The sequence below is a fragment of the Trichechus manatus genome, unplaced genomic scaffold (assembly GCF_000243295.1).
Source record: "Trichechus manatus latirostris isolate Lorelei unplaced genomic scaffold, TriManLat1.0 scaffold00009, whole genome shotgun sequence".
Lineage (NCBI taxonomy): Eukaryota > Metazoa > Chordata > Mammalia > Sirenia > Trichechidae > Trichechus > Trichechus manatus.
The window spans coordinates 32,726,479-32,747,650 of NW_004443945.1; the positions used below are offsets into that span (position 1 = coordinate 32,726,479).

At 37.9% G+C, this 21,172-nt stretch overlaps 1 protein-coding gene across 1 annotated transcript in view; it reads right to left on the bottom strand.

Annotated features, from left to right (window-relative positions):
- Window positions 1-19,972, bottom strand: part of CNBD1 (cyclic nucleotide binding domain containing 1) — a 484,737-nt gene extending 464,765 nt beyond the window's left edge. Inside the window, exon 1 of the mRNA XM_004370829.1 lies at window positions 19,885-19,972. Coding sequence (XP_004370886.1) covers window positions 19,885-19,972 — 88 coding nt within the window. The remainder of the gene's footprint in view (window positions 1-19,884) is intronic.
- Window positions 19,973-21,172: the final 1,200 nt, after the last annotated feature.

The window sequence follows — 21,172 nt, forward strand, 5'->3', positions numbered from 1 at the left end:
AGAGCAGAAGCTTAGAAGAGCCCTGCGGCAGAGGCTCGGGAAATCCTGTGCAGGGGTCTTCCAGCTGACAGCGAGGCCTAGCGAGGCCCAGCAGCAGAGTAGAAGCCTTAGGAGCTGTGCAGATCCTGCCCCGCCCCCAGCAGTGTGGTGGTAGCCAGAGGCAGCAGCGATGTGAACATAGCATCTGACTTGAACCACCTGCCCAGCGACATAAGAATGTACATGGGTAATGTGGGGAAGGGTAAGCAGTTCTCCTTTGGGAATCTGCCGTTATTGTTTAAGGTCTGCTTTCTAGAATTGATAATAATGGCTTTCACTTTGCCAATACTGTTAAGTGTCTCGTGTGTCTGGCTTGATCACAGATGAACATAGCACCCACAGAATGGTTGATGCCAGTGAGTGTATGTGTCTCATTCCTAGCATTATAACGGCTGTCTGGAAGTTAGAGGCACAGCCTATGTGCATGAGCAATGCAGACAGACAGATGTGTATATACGTTTGGGAAAAGGCCAAGATTTGAGAAATTATTACCAAAGGGACTCAAAAAATTATACGTAAATAATTTTTATTTTATATATACACATTTCATTTAAAGCAGCTTATAAAAAAAAAATCAGATGACAGAGTTAGACCAACAATTGCTAGTAAAAAGTTTTTAAAAATTTAAATATAAAAAACCCATTGCCATCGAGTTGGTTCTGACTCATAGCAACTCTACAGGGCAGAGTAGAACTGCCCCATAGGGTTTCCAAGGCTGTAAATCTTTTTACAGAAGCAGATTGCCACATTTTTCTCCTGCATTTAAATACTACTTGGTTTTAACTCTAAAAATAGTCTTGCCTGAGAAAGGATATTGCAATTGAAGGCAAGGCTTTGTACTAGGCTTGGAACAGCCAACTAAACTCAAAAACAGAATAGGCTATACAGCGCTCACAGCCTAGTAGAAGAACACTTCACAATTCATTAAAAATTTCTTCTTCACTAATCCTCAATTCTAAGAGGTATTTGTCACAATGGTCTTTATACAAAGGGTGTAGAGCAACATAATAGATCTTGTCTTTGAAAGCAGTTTCATTAAAAAGAAAAAAGCCAAAAGGTTTCAACATGAAATTGTAACTTTGTAAAGACCAGCCTTTTCTGATGTTCAAGTTTAATACTGGGATAAAGCTTGAAGAGCTTCAAAGAGTACAAAGTTTACATTTGTTTTCCAATCTTATTTTTCTCCTATGAATATGTCTTAGCAAGGCTTTTGACAGAAGCAGAAGGGACTTAGCCCAATAATGGGGATAAAATCAAGGGGTCTGCTCAGAGTAAGTCTGAAAGAGGCTTAGAACTGATATGAATGGATGGTTACAAAGATCCTGAACTAGAAACCTACCGTGCCATTAAAATATTATCTCATTGATATCAGAACTACAATGAAATGGAGAAACTAAAATCCAATGTCTGAGCTAAGTAGTACTTTGAGGATCCTTTGTTTATATGTTTTAGTGTATATTTGAGGTAGATATATTTTCATATTTGTGCTGTATGATAAATTACATATGCTTGAGACAGGAGTTAAAAAGATTTGTTAAAAATGGATTTTGTAAGTCTTAGAAGTATTTTTCCCCAACAAGCTTTCCCTTAAGGTAGAGAAATATCACTTGCAAAAAAAACAAAGAGGAAGCAGTGGAAGAAGTAATGGTTCAGAAATATTGTAAATTCACAGACGTTATATTATGAGACAAGGCTTATCTGAGTGGCCACCAGACAGGTAAATAAGACAGACAGCATTGCCATAGAGAAAAATGTGATAATTACCCTATGGAAATACCAAAGTATGGTTAGCTAGAAAACCGAGGGCTGGGACGTATTCTTCAGAATGGTTTCAGAGTACTCTCTAATAATTAATCGATAGATATGTAGAACCTTTCTTAATACAATATTCAAAGCACAAAAAGCAGTTCAATAGCAATAACAACAGAAACACTAGTATCAAATTTGGGGAGTAAGAGTGTTGTTGTTGGGTGCCATCGAGTGGATTGCATTTCATAGCAGCCCCATATGATAGAGTAGAACTGCCCCATAGAGTTTTCTTGGCTGTAATCTTTACAGAAACAGCTAGTTCTTTCTCCCACAGAGCCACTGGTTAGGTTTGAACTGCCAACCTTTTGGTTAGCAGTGGAGCACTTAGTCATTGCACCACCAGGGCTCTTGTATAAGGATAGCAGCCTTAATTCTACATTAAGCAAAAGGTGAACTCTAGTATGGGACTAAGGTACAGAACAGGAAGTTGGTTGGCAGAAAATAAAGAAGTGGAGCTATTAGGAACTAGAAGCATGACGAGTTCTTCCCATATACCTGATTAAAGTGATTCAGTCCTAGGGAGAAGGAATATGTTTTTAAATAACAATAAGCATGTGTAAAGATAGGTAATTAATTAAACTTGCTCGTGTCAATGGTAGTATATTTATTCATTTCTCAACTAATTTTTTGTTTTCTAAAATCCCAAAGTTAATTCACCTACGAATAATACTGAAGCAACATAAGACACATGAAATGTCAACTACATCAACCATGCCTAATAGGGGTCTTCTATAAATAAAAGTTGACATAATGACATGGACAGTTATCCAAGTGGGCCTATGTAGTTCTGTCCTTGTATGATTGCATTAAGATATTAAAGTAGCAATGTATTACCTGAGAAGGAGAGAGAAGAGGGAAATGTTTTAGAACACATTATCAAAAGAACTTCCCTTTATAGCCAACATTTTTGGAAAATCAGTCTACGCTCATCTTCTCTATTTCCTCATCTTGAATTCATTCCTCTATTCATTATTATTTATATTCTACCTTCATAATTCATTGAAATCACCAATTTTGTAGATCACCAATATTGTAGTTTCTATTCCAATAATCTGTTTTCAGTCTTTATCTTACTGACCTCTGTATGACATTTGACAGTAATGAAGTTTCTTCCCACTGTGCTTCTCTGATCTCGTATTCCTTGTTAGAATGCTCTACTAACTCCTATGTTTTTCCCTTAAGCATTGATATTGCCCAAGATTCCATTTTAAGTCCCTCTATCTTCTCTTCTCAGTCTAGATCCTCGTCTTGCATGATTTTATCTATGTCCCTGTCTTCAACTATCATATATACTTTTAGGACTCCCAATTCCAACTTTCTAGCCCAAGGTTCTATCTTGCACTCCAGTATCAATCACTTGAATATCCCCAAGGAAAAATCAAACTCAAGATAACTAAAACTTCACTTAAAATTCCTCCCAACATCTTTCCCTTAAAAATCTGATCATCCTCCTGAATTCTCCATCTAGATTAAGGAAGTTCTTAGCACTTCTCATAGCTCCATCACCAAACTTGGGATCCTATTTTACCTTTTTCCATTCAGAACCAATGTGATACCAAGGCTATCAGGATACAGATCTCTTTGGATATTTATCCTGAACATCTTCCAAATATGTCCTCTCCAAATTAATATATATATATTTATATATAATTCAATAGTTTTCTGATATGCTGAATTTTACAGTTAGAAAATATAATGAAGAAATAAAGACCTCATTCGTGATAGCATGCAAAAAGGCTAAAATATCCAAGAATAAACTATTCAGTGGCATAAAAGGACACTTGATAAATTGAATGTATGCTGTAAAGATACCAGTTCTTGAGTAGGAAGATTTAATATCATAAAAGTATCAATTCTCCATAAATTAATCATTAAAACATCTTCAACTGAAAAACCAAAATGATTAGTTATTGAAAAAGCCCAAGTATTACTTAAGCTCACATGGAAAAATAAATGTGAAAGAACAGCCAGCAAAAGTCTTTTTAAAAAAAGTAGTCAGTAGAGGTTAATTTTACTAGATATTGAAATATATTATAATGCTTCAATAACTATAACAGTTTGAGACTGATGTATGAATAGACAAGAGATGAATGGAAAAAGTAAATAATTGCTTCCAGAAATAGATCCACAATGCATATGAAAAGTTAGCATGTAATAAAAAATGGCATTTCAAATTAGTAGGAAAAAGATTGCCTAACAAATGGCATTAGAACAGTTAGTTGGTCATTGGGAAAAATATTAAGCTGGAGCCTTACCTCACTATTCTAGACCAAAATAAAGCTCAGATGCATCAAATATTTAACAAGTTTAATGTTAAAAAAATGAAACTAGATAAGTACCAAAAAAATTGTGGGAGAATGATTTTTAAATCCTGGCATGGAAAAAGGCTTTCTAAGCAAGAATAAATAAATAAACAAAGAACTTACAAACTGCATAAATATTTTTAAACCTTTGTATGGCACAAAAATCATAAAGTCAAAAGACATATGTAAACTGATAAAAATAACTGCAAAATATATGACAAAGAGCTAATTTCTTTTATACACAAAAAGACTTCAAATAAGAGGGAAAATAAACTCTTACCAAAAAACAGGCAAGAGGCACAAACAGACTGTTCACAAAAATACAGATGGCAATAAATACACAAAAAGATCCTAAATCTAACTCTTAACTGAAGAAACACAAATTTAAACATCAATAAAAACTATTTTTCAACTAATTTATTGGAAAAAATTCAAGTTTTATAATACACTATACCCGTTGCCGTTCAGTCTATTCCGACCCACTGCAACCATATAGGACAGAGTAGAACTGCCCCACAGGATTTCCAAGGAGTGGCTGGTGGATTTGAACTCCTGACTTTTGGTTAAGAGCAGCTAAGCTCTGAACCACTGTACCACCAGGGCTCCACGATAGACTATACTGGCGAAAATGCTATGAACAAATGATTCTGTATACTGATGATAGGACTAGAAATTGGTACAACATCTTTGGAAGACAATTTGTCAATAGTTATCCAAATTTAAAATGTACACATCCTTTGGCCTTGCAGTTCTATTAATTTGCTTGCTTACCAACTCAAAAAATAAGTACAGAATGTTTATTTGATTTTACCTGTAAAATCTAACTAGAAATAAATTCCTATTGTATCAGTCAGACTCCAAGACTCGGGAGATAGAAACCACACCAGTTACTTTAGCCAAGAAAATTGATGTAAATAACTGCTAACCAGGTACTAGCTGATCTGAAAAGACAAAAAGGGAGCAGGAAGTATCACACAGGAAACAGCTATCATCACTATTTTTACTGATGCAACAATGGTAATAGGTTGAATTACTAAACCTTTGAAGCCTGGAGCAATGACCCTACAAAGCTGGGACCCAAGCCTCTGAGGACAGGGTACCAGCCAGCTAGTGCTGGGTTTCTGAGGGGGTGAGATGAAGCTATTTCTAGGATGTTGGGGAAAAAAAAAAAAAAAACATGAAGTCAACTGCTGCTACTGGAAAGAACTGTCACTGCTTGGGTGAAGAAGACACATGGATTGGAGCACTGAAAGAAACAGAAAGCAAAACAAGAACCACGCTCTTTATCCCTTCTCCTACCTATTAACAGATCCTAAGGGGAAGAGAGCCGGCAAAGGAAATACGTTCTGCAGGACCCCAGTACCGCAAAGCAGAATATAGAAAAATGGATTTGAAGATAAAACATAATAACTGGCACATCCATCAGTCGGATTTTGGTGTATTCAAACTATAATATAGTACTATAATATAGCCACTAAAATGAATGGGAGGCCCTGGGTGGCACAAACGGCTAAGTACTTGGCTATTATCAGAAAGGTTAGCTGTTAAAGGCCACCCATGTGGATTGCCATGAGCTGCAATCCACAATGGCAACTGGTGGTGGTGGTAATGTCAGAATAAAGGTAATAAGAATAATAGGAGGGGATAGAGAAAGTGCTAAGAGAGTTCAGAGATATGAAAGATAACTTCATACTGGAAAGGTCAGAAGAGTCTTTGTGGAGATTAAAGTAGTTGAGCTGAACTTTGTAGTGATAGGAACAAATAGAGCAAGATAGAAGGCCATCCCAAGGAAAGGAAACATGAGCTAAAAGGCACACGTAAGGTGAGGATTATGATGGTGTGGCTCAAGTGGTAACTTTCACCTATCATGAGAATTTATCCTAAGGTTAACTTTCTAGTTCTGTTCCCTGGACACCAGATAAAAGCAAAGTGTCAACTATATTGCTAGGCAACATCCGTTATGAAAACAATGATCTCTGATTAGTGAGTTGTATCCAGACTGGGTATAGATGATCTATAAACATCTTGTAGAGAGCCATACCTATGGGCTTTCCTGAGTGTGATGACTTATAACTCTCAAGTGTCCTGCTGGAAACCTGGAAACGGTGCCTATGGAATTTTTATAAGAGTTAATGGCTCCTGTTGAGTATTAGGCTTTTAAGCCCAGGGGATTCAGCATCTGCCCTATATGACTCTCTTTTCCTTGAGCCTAAGCTCCCCTGGTGGTGCAATGGTTAAGAGCTATCACAGCTAACCAAAAGTTCAGCGGTTCAAATCCACCGGCCACTCCTTGGAAACCCTATGGGGCAATTCTGCTCTTCTATAGGGTTGCTGTGAATTAGAACTGACTCGACGGCAGCTAACAACAACAACAAGCTCTCATCTGGAGGGGCAAAAAGGGCCGCTGGCTAGAGAGCTGAGAGGACTACTCCCACAAAGAAGGAACATCTGACACTGCCCTTCTGGAAGGCTGTGATTCCTAGCTTACATGCTTTCTTGTACATGTACAAGTGTGATCATCTGAATGCTTAATTAAACCTACGAAGACCCCCTGACCCTTGAGCAGCATTACAGATGGGTCCGAAAAAAAGGTCAATCACAGGAATTTGGCTGTAGTGGAGAGTTAACTCAGTGGAAGTACAAGGTCTAGGATGAGAGATAGCTTTTAGCTAAATCACAACAGATTTAAATGCCAGATTGGAGAAAATGCATTTTAATATAAGTTTTAGCAGAAAGTGGGATCCTGATGATTTTTTAATAAAGAGCTAACATAATCAAATTCCTTTTATAATCATCATAACAGGTAAGTAATCGGGTTCATAATATATGTTGGAAGACTAGAGATCAGTTAAGAGGAAAGGCATGGAGGAACAATCTAAGCAGCTGAAGGATTTGTAATAGAGGACTAATTCAAGAGACCACCACTCATCTGTCAGTTTGTCATACTGTGGTGGCTTGTGTGTTGCTGTGATGCTGGAAACTATGCCACCAGTATTTCAAATACTAGCAGGGTCACTCTTGGTGGACAGGTTTCAGCGAAGCTTCCAGAATAAGATAGACAAGGCAGAAGGACCTGGCAATCTACTTCTACAAAAATTTGCATATGAAAACCTAAGAATAGCAGCAGAAGATTGTCTGATATAGGGTCAGAAGAAATGAGCCCTTCAGGTTGGAAGGCACTCAAAAGATGACTGGGGAGGAGCTGCCTCCTCAAAGTAGAATCAACCTTAATGATGTGGACAGAGTCAAGCTTTCAGGACATTCATTTGCTGATTTGGCATGACTCAAAATGAGAAGAAACAGCTGCAAACATCCATTAATAATCATATTGTGGAATGGATGAAGTATGAATCTAGAAAAATCAGAAATTGTCAAAAATGAAATGGAACACTTGAAGATAGATAACCTAGGCATTAGTGAACTGAAATGGACTGGTATTGGCCAATTTGAATCAGACAATCTTATGGTCTACTATGCCAGGAATGGCAAATTGAAGATGAACAGCAGGCATCATATTCATTGACAAAAAGAACATTTCAAGATCTATCCTGAAGTACAACCGTCAGTGATAGGATAATATCCATACACCTACAAGGAAAACAAGTTATATGACTATTACTCAAACTTACTGTTGAGTAACAACCCAGCGGAGTCTGGACCCAGGGTCGGCCACGTAGCCAAGAGACCAAAGAAAGACTCCAGAACCGAGGATCAGGACATATGGTTTATTCAGGGAACTTACGTACAGGATAGTCCAGGGCACCAGCTGGACCAGAGTAGCATTTGGCTACCACCTAGCAAGGGACACAAGCTTATATACAGTTCCAGCTGGGGCTAAGGCTTATTTGTTTTTCTTCCCAGCCCTAGGACACCCAGCGATTCCAGGGAATACACATCCAGGCCCAGACGTTTTGGTTTTGGTTGATAAGGCATTTCTCGGCCTTGGCCACTGGCCTAGTCATGCCACTCCCGGCCTTGTACCTTAGTCCGAGTTCATCCTCAGCATGCTTCGGGGAGGAGCAAAGCTGCCTCCATTAGGAGGGGATGCATATAGCCAAATAGCATTACCCTACACTCACCAACCACTAATGCCAAAGATGAAGAAATTGAAGATTTTTACCAATTTCTGAAGTTTGAAATTGATCAAACATGTATTCAAGATACACTGATAATTACTGGTGATTGGAATGTGAAAGTTGGAAACAAAGAAAAAGATCAGTAGTTGGAAAATATGACCTTGGTGATAGAAATGACACCTGAGGTAAGATGATAGAATTTTGCAAAACCAATGACGTATTCATTGGAAATACCTTTTTTCAACAACATAAATGGCAACCATACACGTGGACCTTGCCAGATGGAATACACAGGAAGCAAATCAACTACATCTGTGGAAAGAGATGAAGGAGAAGTTCAATATCATCAGTCAGAACAAGGTCACGGGCCAACTGGAGAGCAAACCATCAATTACTCACATGAAAGTTCAAGGTGAAGCTGAAGAAAATTTTAAAAAGTCCACAGGAGCCAAAGTTCAACCTTGAGTATATCCCACCAGAATTTAGAGAACATCTCAAGAACAGATTTGACACACTGAACACTGATGACCAAAGACCAGACAAGTTCTGTGATGACATCAAGGACATCATACATGAAGAAAGCAAAAGGTCATGAAAAGACAGGAAACAAAGAAAAGATCAAAATGTATGTCAGAAGAGACTCAGAAACTTGAAAGTAGAGTAGCTAAAGTGAACGTAAGAAATGTTGAAGTAAAAGAGCTGAACAGAAGATTTCAAAGGGCAGCTCAAGAAGATGAAGTAAAATATTATAATTAAATGTGCAAAGACCTGGAATTAGGAAACCAAAAGAGAAGAACATGTTTGGCATTTCCCAAGCTGAAGGAAGTGAAGAACAAATTCAAGCCTCAAATTGCACTATTGAATTATTCTATGGGCAAAATATAGAACAATGCAGTATACACTTCAAAAGAAGACAGAAGGAATACACAGAGTCACTGTACCAAAAACAACTGGTCAATGTTCAACCATTTCAGGAGGTAGCATATGATCAAAACAGGAACCAACGGTATTGAAGGAAGAAGTCCAAGCTGCACTGAAGACACTGATGAAAAATACGGTTCCAGGGAAGTGATGGAATACCTACTGAGATGTTTCAATAAATGGATGCAACACTGGAAGTGTTCACTTGTCTATGCCAAGAAATTTGGAAGACAGCTACCTGGCCAACCAACTGGAAGAGATTCATTATTTGTGAAAATTCCAAACAAACATGATCCAACAGAATGCAAAAATTATAGAACAATATCATTAATATCACACACAATTAAAATTTTTCTGAAGATAATTCAAAAGCAGTTGCAGCAGTACATCAACAGGGGACTGCCAGAAATTCAAGCCGGATTCAGAAGAGGAAGTGAAACAAGGGATATCATTGCTGATGTCAGATGGATCCTGGCTGAAAGCAGAGAATACCAGAAAGATGTGTACCTGTGTTTTATTGACTACGCAAAGGCATTCGATTGTATCATAACAAATTATGGATAACATTGCAAAGAATGGGAATTCCGGAACACTTAATTGTGCTCCTGCAGTACCAGCACGTAGACCAAGAGGTAGTCATTCGAATAGAACAAGGTTTAAAGTCAGGAAAAGTGTGTGTCAGAGTTGTATCCTTTCACAATACATATTCAATCTGTATGCTGAGCAAATAAATCCCAGTACCTGGACTATATGAAGAAGAATGCAGTATCAGAATTGGAGGGAGGAAGACTCATTAATAATCTGCAATATGCAGAAGACACAACATTGCTTACTGAAAGGGAAGAGGATTGAAGCATTTACTAGTGAACACCGAAGACCACAGCCTTCAGTATGGATTATACCTCAACACAAAGAAAACAAAAATTCTCACAACTGGACCAATAAGCAACATCATGATAAATGGAGGAAGTTTTAAAGTTGTCAAGGATTTCATTTTACTTGGATCTATAATCAACACCCATAGAAGCAGCAGTCAAGAAATCATACAACGTACTGCATTGGGCAGATCTGCTACAAAAGACCTCTTTAAAGTGTTAAAAAGCAAATATGTCACCCTGAAGACTAAGATGCACCTCACCTAAGCCATGGTATTTTCAATTGCCCCATATGCATGACAAAGCTGGACAATGAATAAGGAAGATGGAAGAACAGATGTGTTTGAATTATGGTGTTGGTGAAGAATATTGAATATACCACTGACTGCCAAAAGAATGAACAAATCTGTCTTGGAAGAAGTATAGCCAGGATTCTCCTTAGAAGAGAGGATGATGAGACTTTGTCTCACATATTTTGGACATGTTATCAGGAGGGACCAGTCCCTGGAGAAGGATATCATGCTTGGTAAAGTAGAGGGCCAACGAAAAAAAGGAAAACCCTCAATGAGATAGATTGACACAGTGGCTGCAACAATGGGCCCAAACATGGCAAGGATTGTGAGAATGGTGCAGGACCAGGCAGTGTTTTGCTCTGTTGTACGTAGGGTGACTATGAGTCGGAATTGACTCATTGGCACCTAACAACAACGATTCAAAAGATATTTCTGAGATAAACTGCTAAGGACAGAACAGTTGCTTGTGATTCCGGGGTGATCTAATGGGACCTTTAGTGGAGAGATTCGATCTGTGTTTCAACTTACTTCAAGGTTTCCTGCCTGAATCCCCAGTCATGATTGAGTCAAGTTTGTTTCCAATGCTTAATTTCTAAAGGACACCTAAGATTTGTTGCCAAAAAGTACAAGCACATTGAGATACAGTTATAGCAGTCTTAAGAAACAACAAAAATAAGAGATCTTTGCTTTTTCCATAAAACTTCCTACTTTTCTCCTTTGGGATTTAAAAAAAAAGGAAAAAAAGTGACTTTTACACTGAAAAACAAAGTTGAGAAAATAATTTTCCAATATTTCTTTTCCTAAATTCTCTCATAGCATTTTCTATGCAGACAGTTATTAATTATACAAACTCAAAGATACATGCATAAACATTCAACCATCTTTTCCATCTTTTGTTCCTTCTTAGAATTTCCATTCTCGATATTTTTTGTTTCTTTAACCTTGTTTCTTTATACATTAAGCAGTCTTCTTTTCTGTCTTCACTACTGAGAAGCTTCCCTTTTTCTTACCTGCACTTCTAGGATTTGAATGGCTTAAACTATTAAAATGGTGCAATATTCACTCTTCCAGATAAATACGTATTTTAAAACTCCTTTAATCTTTAGCTACTAAAGAACTGAAAGCCTGTCTAATTACAGGAAATGCCCTTAAAGTCTTAGAAATGAGGACATGGTTTTTTTTTTTTTTTTCTTGTTATTGCTGTTATTGTTTTTCAGGTGTTCAGTAAATGTACACCTTAAAACAGAAAAGAGCAAAGAAAAACATTCACCTAAGAAACGATCTTGTTCTTAAATTCCTTGAAATCCCTGTGGTCTTATCTTGAACTCTTTTTTTTTTCCTTCTGTATCCTCATATGTTGAAATAACTAAAATGTGCCTACCTACAAATAACTTGTGAACTAGAAACCCATTTGGTACTAGAAAAGAACAGAAATTCTGTATCTCCCAAAATTTCCAAAAGCCAAAATGGAAAGCGTATTTTTTTAACTCATCCTTTCTCAGAAGAATAAACCTAACATGAAGAAAACAGTGCTGTAGCATTTTAACCAAAACAAAGATAGCTAACTAGACCATACTCCTAATCATAAGTGTAAAAGATATTTCCTCGAGACAAATGCTGAAGAGCTTCCTGCTTCTATAAGAAAAAAACAGACATTTTTTTCTCCCTTGTGTCTCTCCAGAGAATCAGCTTCTAATAATCATGGGCCATGTGCATATCTAGACCAAATGCTGTTTCACCCAGGTGGTGAATATACTATAGGCTTTGCTAACCTGTTTTTTTAAAAACAGTTCCCACCCAGAATGAAAACTAGCATGACATTTTTTGCCTTTGAGAATACTCATTCCTTTCCTAGGGTTAGCAAGCTGTGAAGAGTCCTGAGACACAAGTCAAAGAGACTTTAGAAAAAGAAGACTCAAGAGTTTCAAAGGAAAACCTGCCAGCACTAAACTAGCTAAAGAAGCTTACATACTTGGAGTAATTGTAAGTCTGCATTGCAGAGTCAAGAAGTCAGCTATGGAGGAGTTTCTGAAGATATGCAATATGTTCTGTCCCTTAAATCGAAAGAGTAACTGTTGTCATTGTTGTTAGGTGCCATCGAGTCAATTCCAACTCATAGAGACCCTACATACAACAGAACGAAACATTGCCCAGTCCTGTGCCATCTTGATGATTGTTGTTATACTTGAGCCCATCGTTGCAGCCACTGTGTCAATCCATCTTGTTGAGGGTTTTCCTCTTTTTCACTGACCCTCTACTTTACCAAGCATGATGCCCTTCTCCAGGGACTGGTCTCTCCCGATAACATGTCCAAAGTATGTGAGTTGAAGTCTCGCCATCCTCACTTCTAAGGAGCATTCTGGCTGTACTTCTTCTAAGACAGATTTGTTCGTTCTTTTGGCAGTCCATGGTATATTCAATATTCTTCACCAACACCATAATTCAAAGGCATCAATTCTTATTCAGTCTTCCTTATTCATTGTCCAGCTTTCACATGCATATGAGGCAATTGAAAATACCTTGGATTGGGTCAGGCCCACCTTAGTCCTCAAAGTTACATTTTTGCTTTTTAACACTTTAAAAAGGTCTTCTGCAGCAGATTTGCCCAATGCAATGTGTTGCTTGATTTCTGGACTGCTGCTTCCATGGGCGTTGATTGTGGACCAAGTAAAATGAAATCTCTGACAACTTCAGTCTTTTCTCCATTTATCATGATGTTGCTTATTGGTCCAGTTGTGAGGATTTTTGTTTTCTTTATGTTGAGGTACAACCCATACTGAAGGCTGTAGCCTTTGTTCTTCATCAGTAAGTGCTTCAAGTCCTCTTTACTTTCAGTAAGCAAGGTTGTGTCATCTGCATAACGCAGGTTGTTAATGAGTCTTCCTCCAATTTGGATGCCTCATTCTTCTTCGTATAGTCCAGCTACTTGGATTATTTGCTCAGCATACAGATTGAATAAACATGGTGAAAGTATACAACCCTGAGGCACATCTTTCCTGACTTTAAACCATGTAGTATCCCCTTGTTCTGTTCAAACGACGGCCTCTTGATCTGTGTACACTTTCCTCATCAGCACAATTAAGTGTTCTGGAATTCCCATTCTTGGTAATATTATCCGTAATTTGTTATGGTACACACAATCAAATGCCTTTGCGGAGTCAATAAAACACAAGTAAACATCTTTCTGGTATTCTCTGCTTTCAGCCAGGATCCATCTGACATCAGCAATGATATCCCTTGTTCCACTTCCTCTTCTGAATCTGGCTTGAATTTCTGGCAGTTCCCTGTCGATGTACGGCTGCAACTGCTTTTGAATTATCTTCAGCAAAACTTTACTTGTATGTAATATTAATGATATTGTTCTATAATTTTTGCATTCTGTTGGATCACCTTTCTTGGGAATAGGCATAAATATGCATCTCCTCCAGTCAGTTGGCCAGGTGGCTGTCTTCCAATTTTCTTGGCATAGACAAGTGAACACTTCCAGCATTGCATCCATTTGTTGAAACCTCTCAGTTGGTATTCTGTCAATTCCTGGAGACTTGTTTTTCATCAATGCCTTCAGTGTAGCTTGGACTTCCTCCTTCAGCACCATTGGTTCTTGATCATATGCTACCTCCTGAAATGATTGAACGTAGACCAGTTTTTTTTGGTACAGTGACACTCTATTCCTTCCATCTTCTTTTGATGCTTCCTGAGTCACTCAGTATTTTGCCCATAGACTCCTTCACTATTGCAGCTCGAGGCTGAATTTTTTATTCAGTTCTTTCAGCTTGAGAAATGGTGAGTGCTTTTTTCCCTTTTGGTATTCTAACTCCAGGTCTTTGCACATGTCATTATAATACTTTACTCTGTCTTCCAGAGCCACCCTTTGGAATCTTCTGTTCAGCTCTTTTACTTCATCATTTCTTCCATTCACTTTAGCTACATGACATTCAAGAGCAAGTTTCAGAGTCTCTTCTAACATCCATTTGGGTCCTTTGTTTATTTCCTGTCATATTGCTTTCTTCACATATGATGTCCTTGATGTCATTCCACAACTCGTCTGGCCTTCGATCATTCGTGTTCAATAAGTTCAATAAGCCAAAATTGTAAAATGCAGTAAGTCCTAGGTATCTATACCATTAAACTAGTAAAATGTGCAGGAGATTTCAGCATGGTGGTAAAGAGGAAATTACAGTCTGCTGATTTTGTTGTTATTGTAGTATGAAGAGACAGAATTCATTACCTCTCTCCCTTGACCGTTTGACACCTCTGTGAACCTTAGGCAAGTTATGAAACCTAAGCCTCATTATCCTTAAGTGTAAAATTGGCCTGCTGTTAGTTTGCTATTGCTGATAGAATAAATTATCCCAAACTTAGTGGCTTAAAATAACACAAATTTATTATCTTACAGTTAGATAGGTCAGAATTCTGAAATGGATGTCACTGGGTTAAAATCAAGGTGTTGGCAGAGCTGCATTCCAGCTGGAGGCTCTAGGGAAGAATCAGTCTCTTTGCTTTTTCCAGCTTCTAGAGGCCACCCACATTCCTTGGTTCAGGCCCCCCTTCCATCTCCAAAGCTAGTAAAGGCCAGTGGAGTCTTTCTCACATCGTTTCACTTGACTCTGACTCTACTGCTTCCCTCTTTAATTTATGAGGACCCACCTGGATAATCTAGGCTAGTCTTCCCATCTCAAGGCTAGCTGATTAGAAGCCTTAATTGCATTTGCAACCTTAATTCTGCCTTGCCACGTAAAATAACATATTCATTGTTTCCAGAGACTAGGACACGGACATCCTTGGGGGGCCATTATTCTGCCTACCACAGACCTCATAAGATTATTGTCAGAAATAAAAAAATAATAATAATGTGTAAAATGCTTAAACATTGCCTACAGAAAGCATTCAACAAATGTTATTCACATATAAATATTTATAGAGAAAGTAGCTATGAAGCATTAAATCTAACCTAACTAATCTTATTTAAAGTAAAGAAGAATGTATATAATGGCTGGATATTTTTTAGGTCCTTAACTGAACCTTCCTTTTTATGCCCACTGCATTTTAAATCATTATTATTTATATCTTTTTTATAACTCAGGTTCACTCATTGTCTTAGTTATCTAGTGCTGCTGTAACAGAAATACCACTAGTGGGTGGCTTTAACAAATAGAAATTTATTTTCTCACAGTTTAGGAGGCTAGAAGTCTGAATTCAGGGTGTCATCTCTAAAGGAAAGCTTTCTCTCATTGTCAGCTCTGGGGGAAGGTCCTTATCTCCTTGAGCTTCTGCTCCTGGGTGATCTTCATGTGGTTTGGCATCTCTCTACCCCCATTTCCCCTTCTTTTACTTGCTTGTTTAATCTCATTCACATCTCAAAAGAGGTTGATTTACAACACATCCTACACTAATCCTGTCCATTAACATAGCAAAGATAATCCATTTCCAAATAGGATTATAACCACAGGTATAAAAGTTAGGAGTTACAATACATACTTTTGGGGGAAGCAATTCAATCCATAACATTCTACCTCTTTGTCCCCAAAAATTCATGTCCTTGACAAATGCAAAACCTGATCACATCATCTCAAATGTCTGAAATCCACTCCAAGTCCAAAATCTTATTTCTGAATCATCTAAATCAAATATAGGTGAGACTTCAGGCATATTCCATCTTGGGGGAAAATTCCTCTTCATTTGTGAACCTGTGAAATCTAAACAAGCCATCTGTTTCCTAAGTACAACAGTGGAACAGGTACAAGGTAGACATTTCCATTACAAACGGTAGAAATTGGAGGGAAAGAAGGAATAACAGGCACTAAGGAAGTCCAAAACCCAGCAGAACAAATTACATTAGGTCTCAAGGCGTGAAAATAATCCTTTCTATTCTAAGACCATCTGGGCAATGGCCCTACAAGGTAGACTCTGCATGTTAGCCACACCCTCTGGATTCCGTGTGGAGGCGCCTCAGCTTTGGGCTTCAGCTCCACCTTCCAGGCCCAATGGAATGGCAACTCCGGTCCCCTGACTTTGGGCAACCCCATTCTCCTAGTCCATCTGAGTGATGACACCACTCCCTCAGTCCCAGCAGGCCCCATTCTTTTGCTCCTTGGGCATGGCAGCCCTGCCCCCTCAGTTTTGGATGACAGCCCCATTGCCCACACAGCTTAACGGCAGCCCCACACTCCAGAACTGAGTTGGTAAAGATTTGACTCTTTGAAACCTAGGAGACCATGGCCCCACCCTTTGAGATTCAGGAGACTGTGGCTTGATCCTTTGAAACCAAGAAGGCCCTGCTTCCGGTGCTCCTTCCAGCAGTTCTGCTGATCTCCGAGCTGCTCCAGGGATGGTCCTTTTCTTTTCATGGAGGACGACAGATGTAGCTCCTTTGGCCTGTTTCCTGCCTGTAGAATTCCAAGAGCAGGCAGTGTTCATTCCTTTTGTTCTTTCTCTGTCTCCTTCAGTCTACACTGATGAGTTTTCTGCTGTGGTAGTTGGTTAGATTCATCAGTTACAGACTTAATCTCTTTAAAAAAGACTGTGTAGCCATGTCCTTAGTTTGTACAACAGAATTTTCCAAATCTTTAAGTTCTGTTTTCATTTTACACAGTTCATTTTTAAGTCCATCTCTTTCCTCCTGCATTTTACTATAAGCAGCAAGGAGAAACCACACAGCCCTTTTAAGATCTTGCTTAGAAATCTCAATATTCAAATATTCAAGTTTATCACTTACAAGTTCTGCATTCCACCAAACATTTGAATATAATTCAAACAAGTTCTTTGCCACTGCATAAAAAGCATCACCCTTCCTCCACTGTCCAATCACAAGTTCATTTTCTTTTAAAGCCTCATCAGAAGCACATTTAACATACACATTTCTAGCAGCATTCTGTTGCTGGTGCCATATGTATTCTCTAAGAAACTTTCTCTGTAGCTGTCCTCATTTCCTTCTGATCCCTCACCAGAATTGCCTTCCAAAACCCATCAAAAACCCATTTTCCATGGAGCCAGTTCTGACTCATAGTGGCCCCTACAGGACAGAGTAGAACTAACCCATAGGGTTTCCAAGGAGCAACTGGTGGATTCAAACTGCTGACCTTTTGGTTAGCAGCTGAACAGTTAACCACTATGCCACCAGGGCTCCCAGAATTGCCTTGAAACCCGTTGCCATCTGGTTGATTCCAACTCATAGCAACCTTATAGGACAGAGAAGAACTGCCCCATAGGGTTTCCAAGGAGCAGTTGGTGGATTTGAACTGCTGACCTTTAGGTTAGCAGCAGAGCTCTTAACCACTGTGCCACCAAGGTTCCAGAATTGCCTTAGATGTCCATAATTCCACCAACAGTCTCTTCAAGCAATCTAGGCTTTTACTATTAGGCACCTTAAAACACTTCCAGTCTCCAACCATTAGCCAAATGTAAAACGATTTCCACATGTTTTTAGGTATCTTTAGAGTAGCACCCCACTCTTCAGTACCAAATTCTATCTTAGTTATCTAGTGCTGCTATAAGAGAAGTAGCACAAGTGGATGGCTTTAACAAACAGAAATTTATTTCCTCACAGTTTAGAAGGCTAGAAGTCTGAAGTCAGGGTGTCAGCTCTAGAGGAAGACGTTCTCCCTCTGTAGGCTCTGGAGAAATGTCCTTGTCTCCTTGATCTTCTGCTCCTGGGTGATCTTCATGTGGCATCTCTCTTCCCACATGTCCCCTTCTTCCGCTTGCTTGTTTAATCTCTTTTATATCTCAAAAGAGGTTGACTTAAGACACACTCTGCAGTAATCCTGTCTCATTAACATAATAAAGACAACCCATTGCCAAGTGGAATTATAACCACAGGCATAGAGGTTAGGATTTACAACACATATATTTGGGGGACACAATTCAATCCATAACAGTCATGTTATAGATTGAAAGCATCCTTCATATAAACTTTCATGGGATTGTTGTTTCACTGGAAATCAGGGTTTGGTAGTTCTCTATCCCAGTTTTTGTGAAGCTCACAAACTGCCAGGAAAAGGAAATTTTTAACTTGCTGGAGTTAGCACAAAGACAGTTATTAAGCAAGCAGGACACGTCTCCAAAGAGAAGTCACACAGAACATCAAGTAGGAAGCTCTGAAGAGAACATCGGGAGCTCCACTGCTTCCATGATGCTCTATTCAGTTCTGAGATCTAAATTGCTGCTGATTTTTCATCTTTTAATCACTTCACAGAAGTTAAGTGTCCTTGGGAGACACTACAGAGGGTAGCACATATCTCATTCCATTGATTCTAAATTAATTTGATCTTTTAACTCCCAGCTTTTGAGCTTCTCAGGCTGCTAAAAAAAAAAAAAAAAATCCTATGGTGACTTTTTTTTTTCTTTTGCACAAATAATACCTGAATAGTAGAAGCTGTGGTTTTTGGTAAAAGTTACATTTAATACTTCCATCTGCATAGAAATACAAAACTTTTATTATATACAATATAATTTTTTTCACAATATATAAAAACATATATAAGTAGTATATGTAGTAATTAATTTGGTTTAAAAAAAGGATTTTGTCCAATACTGTTCAAGACGTAAGGACACTCCTTTAAAGGCAATCTAAGTGCCCATGGCATTTTTCCCCTGGAAATTTTGAGCATTGATTAAATATATATGTGGGAATGTATGTATATGTGTATATATATATATATATATATATATATACACATATACGTATATATGTGTGTGTGTGTTTGGAAGAGTTAACTCTCACAGGAGAATAAAAAGATGGAGTGATTAGATTCTTCAAATCAGTACTATAAATCTATCCAATGAATATTAATAGAGTAAATGTTTTATTGAAGTTGAAAAAGGTCAAGAGTATTACCTTTGTTACCTAAAAGGTTTTTTTTTTTTAAATCTCAACTATCACTGGGACTATTAAACATTACTAATCAGCATATTGGTGTTCAAATAATCTATGACTTTGATGACTATAACGAGAAGTGTTTACAACCTTGCAAAATTGTTCTGGGTTCAGACTGACTATACATAAAATATGAGAATACTGTAAATTTCATAAACTTCACAAATTTAACTCTGTAGTTATAATTTTATGATAAGTCAAAGAACCAGAAAAAATTAAATGTGAATAAATTTCAGAGTTAGAACAATGGGAATTATCTTTTTTTTCTTATAATTTGAAATGTGAACTTTCCCAGTGAAAATTAAGTATGAAATAGACCGTGAAGGGTATTAAGACCAGTTCTGGGTAGGGACTAGGAGACCTGCAGCAACAAAAGGCCTGAACCCTAGTGAGCCAGATGACCTCTCTGAGCCTTCTTTTTTTTTTTTCCTTCTTTAAAAGTATTTCAATACAGTTAAGGCTCAAATGGTTGATAAACATCCTCATTTTACAAAGAAAAAAGAGATCTAGAGAATTGAAATGGCTTCTAATAGAAATAGCAGGATTTATATATCAATGTTCTTTCCATTCCTATGTTGTTAATAAGAGTCCCAATATCCCTTCCAACCCTAAAATATCCCATTTTTTATATCTGTGGTAAGTACCACTGAAAACTATCAGATGAATGAGACCCTCAAGGTATTCCCCACTCACTTGGTATATTGTGAAGTGGAGGAGGAGGCACATCGCTAATACTTATCATATGAGACAGGAGGGCTGCTGGAAGAGGAGACAGAGGCATCTTGATTGCTCAAGAGCAGCTGATCAGAGACTTTTTGAGAGGCAACTGATCACTCTTCACCTCTAAGCATCATAAAGCAGAACCCTCAAGGTATTCTCTGATAGGTTGAGCCCCACGGAACCTGTGTTCAGAATTCTTAAACAGTGTCTATGCAGTGTTTCCAACAGAAAAATCTAGACCAGAAAGAACCTATATCCTAGTTCAGTGGAAGTTATAAAGGTGGCTTTATAAACTACGTAAGTAACAGGAAGGAAGAGGGAAGTTATAATCTACAAGGCAGATACAACAGAATCAACAACAAACATGATTCTAGGTTAGACGGAAGAAGAATTAATTTTATTGGTCTTCCACAGTCCAGAGCCTTGCCTACTAAATGTTTACATTGGGTATCAGAGACCCTTTTTGTAGCAGCAGCCACAACAGGAAATGATATTTATATTTCTCTCATTGGCTACATACATACGGTAGAATATTCCTTCTAAATAACATACACGAATAAACTTACCCCTGCTTATACTTAAGCATATTCTGCTGAAGTGTGGATATGTTTTTGGTTATTTTTTGCTGTTTCACAATAATTAAGTCTAGTTACAATGACTAGAGTTTAGAGTCCTAATTAATGTATCTTGTGATTCTGTGGATCATCTTTGAAGATATTTAAAATATATTCCTGTTGTCATAATGGATCATACACAAAGTGGCTGTGAATGTCTGATGCCTGAAGCTGACTAGTAAAGTGGTAACCATTCATTGATCAACTTCTCCTAGAAAATATTAATAAATAAAATTGAAAACTTTAGTCATTTTACAAAAATGACAAAATCTATTTATCTTGCAACAGGTCCTATTAGTTAAATTTCATCTGCACAATAAACTTACTTCAGCTTCAATTGAATATATTTTCCCTTCCCCAGTTTTTAACTCTGTACTCACTCGTAGACTCAAATCTGTTAAGTCTCATCATAGCTCTTCATCTTGTATTTCTTCTATCACTAGCCAGCTACCTTCACCTGCATGGTTTCCATCTCAGAATGGTACCTTGTTCATCCTAACCATACCTACCTGCCTTCAATCAGTTGGCTATCCTAAAACAATTTTCTTCCTATTTTCATATTTACAACTCAAAGAACAGAGGACCTGTTTATGAAAGTTAATTATAAAGTGGCCCTGTATTTTTCAAGGATATTAAGTGGATGGGGC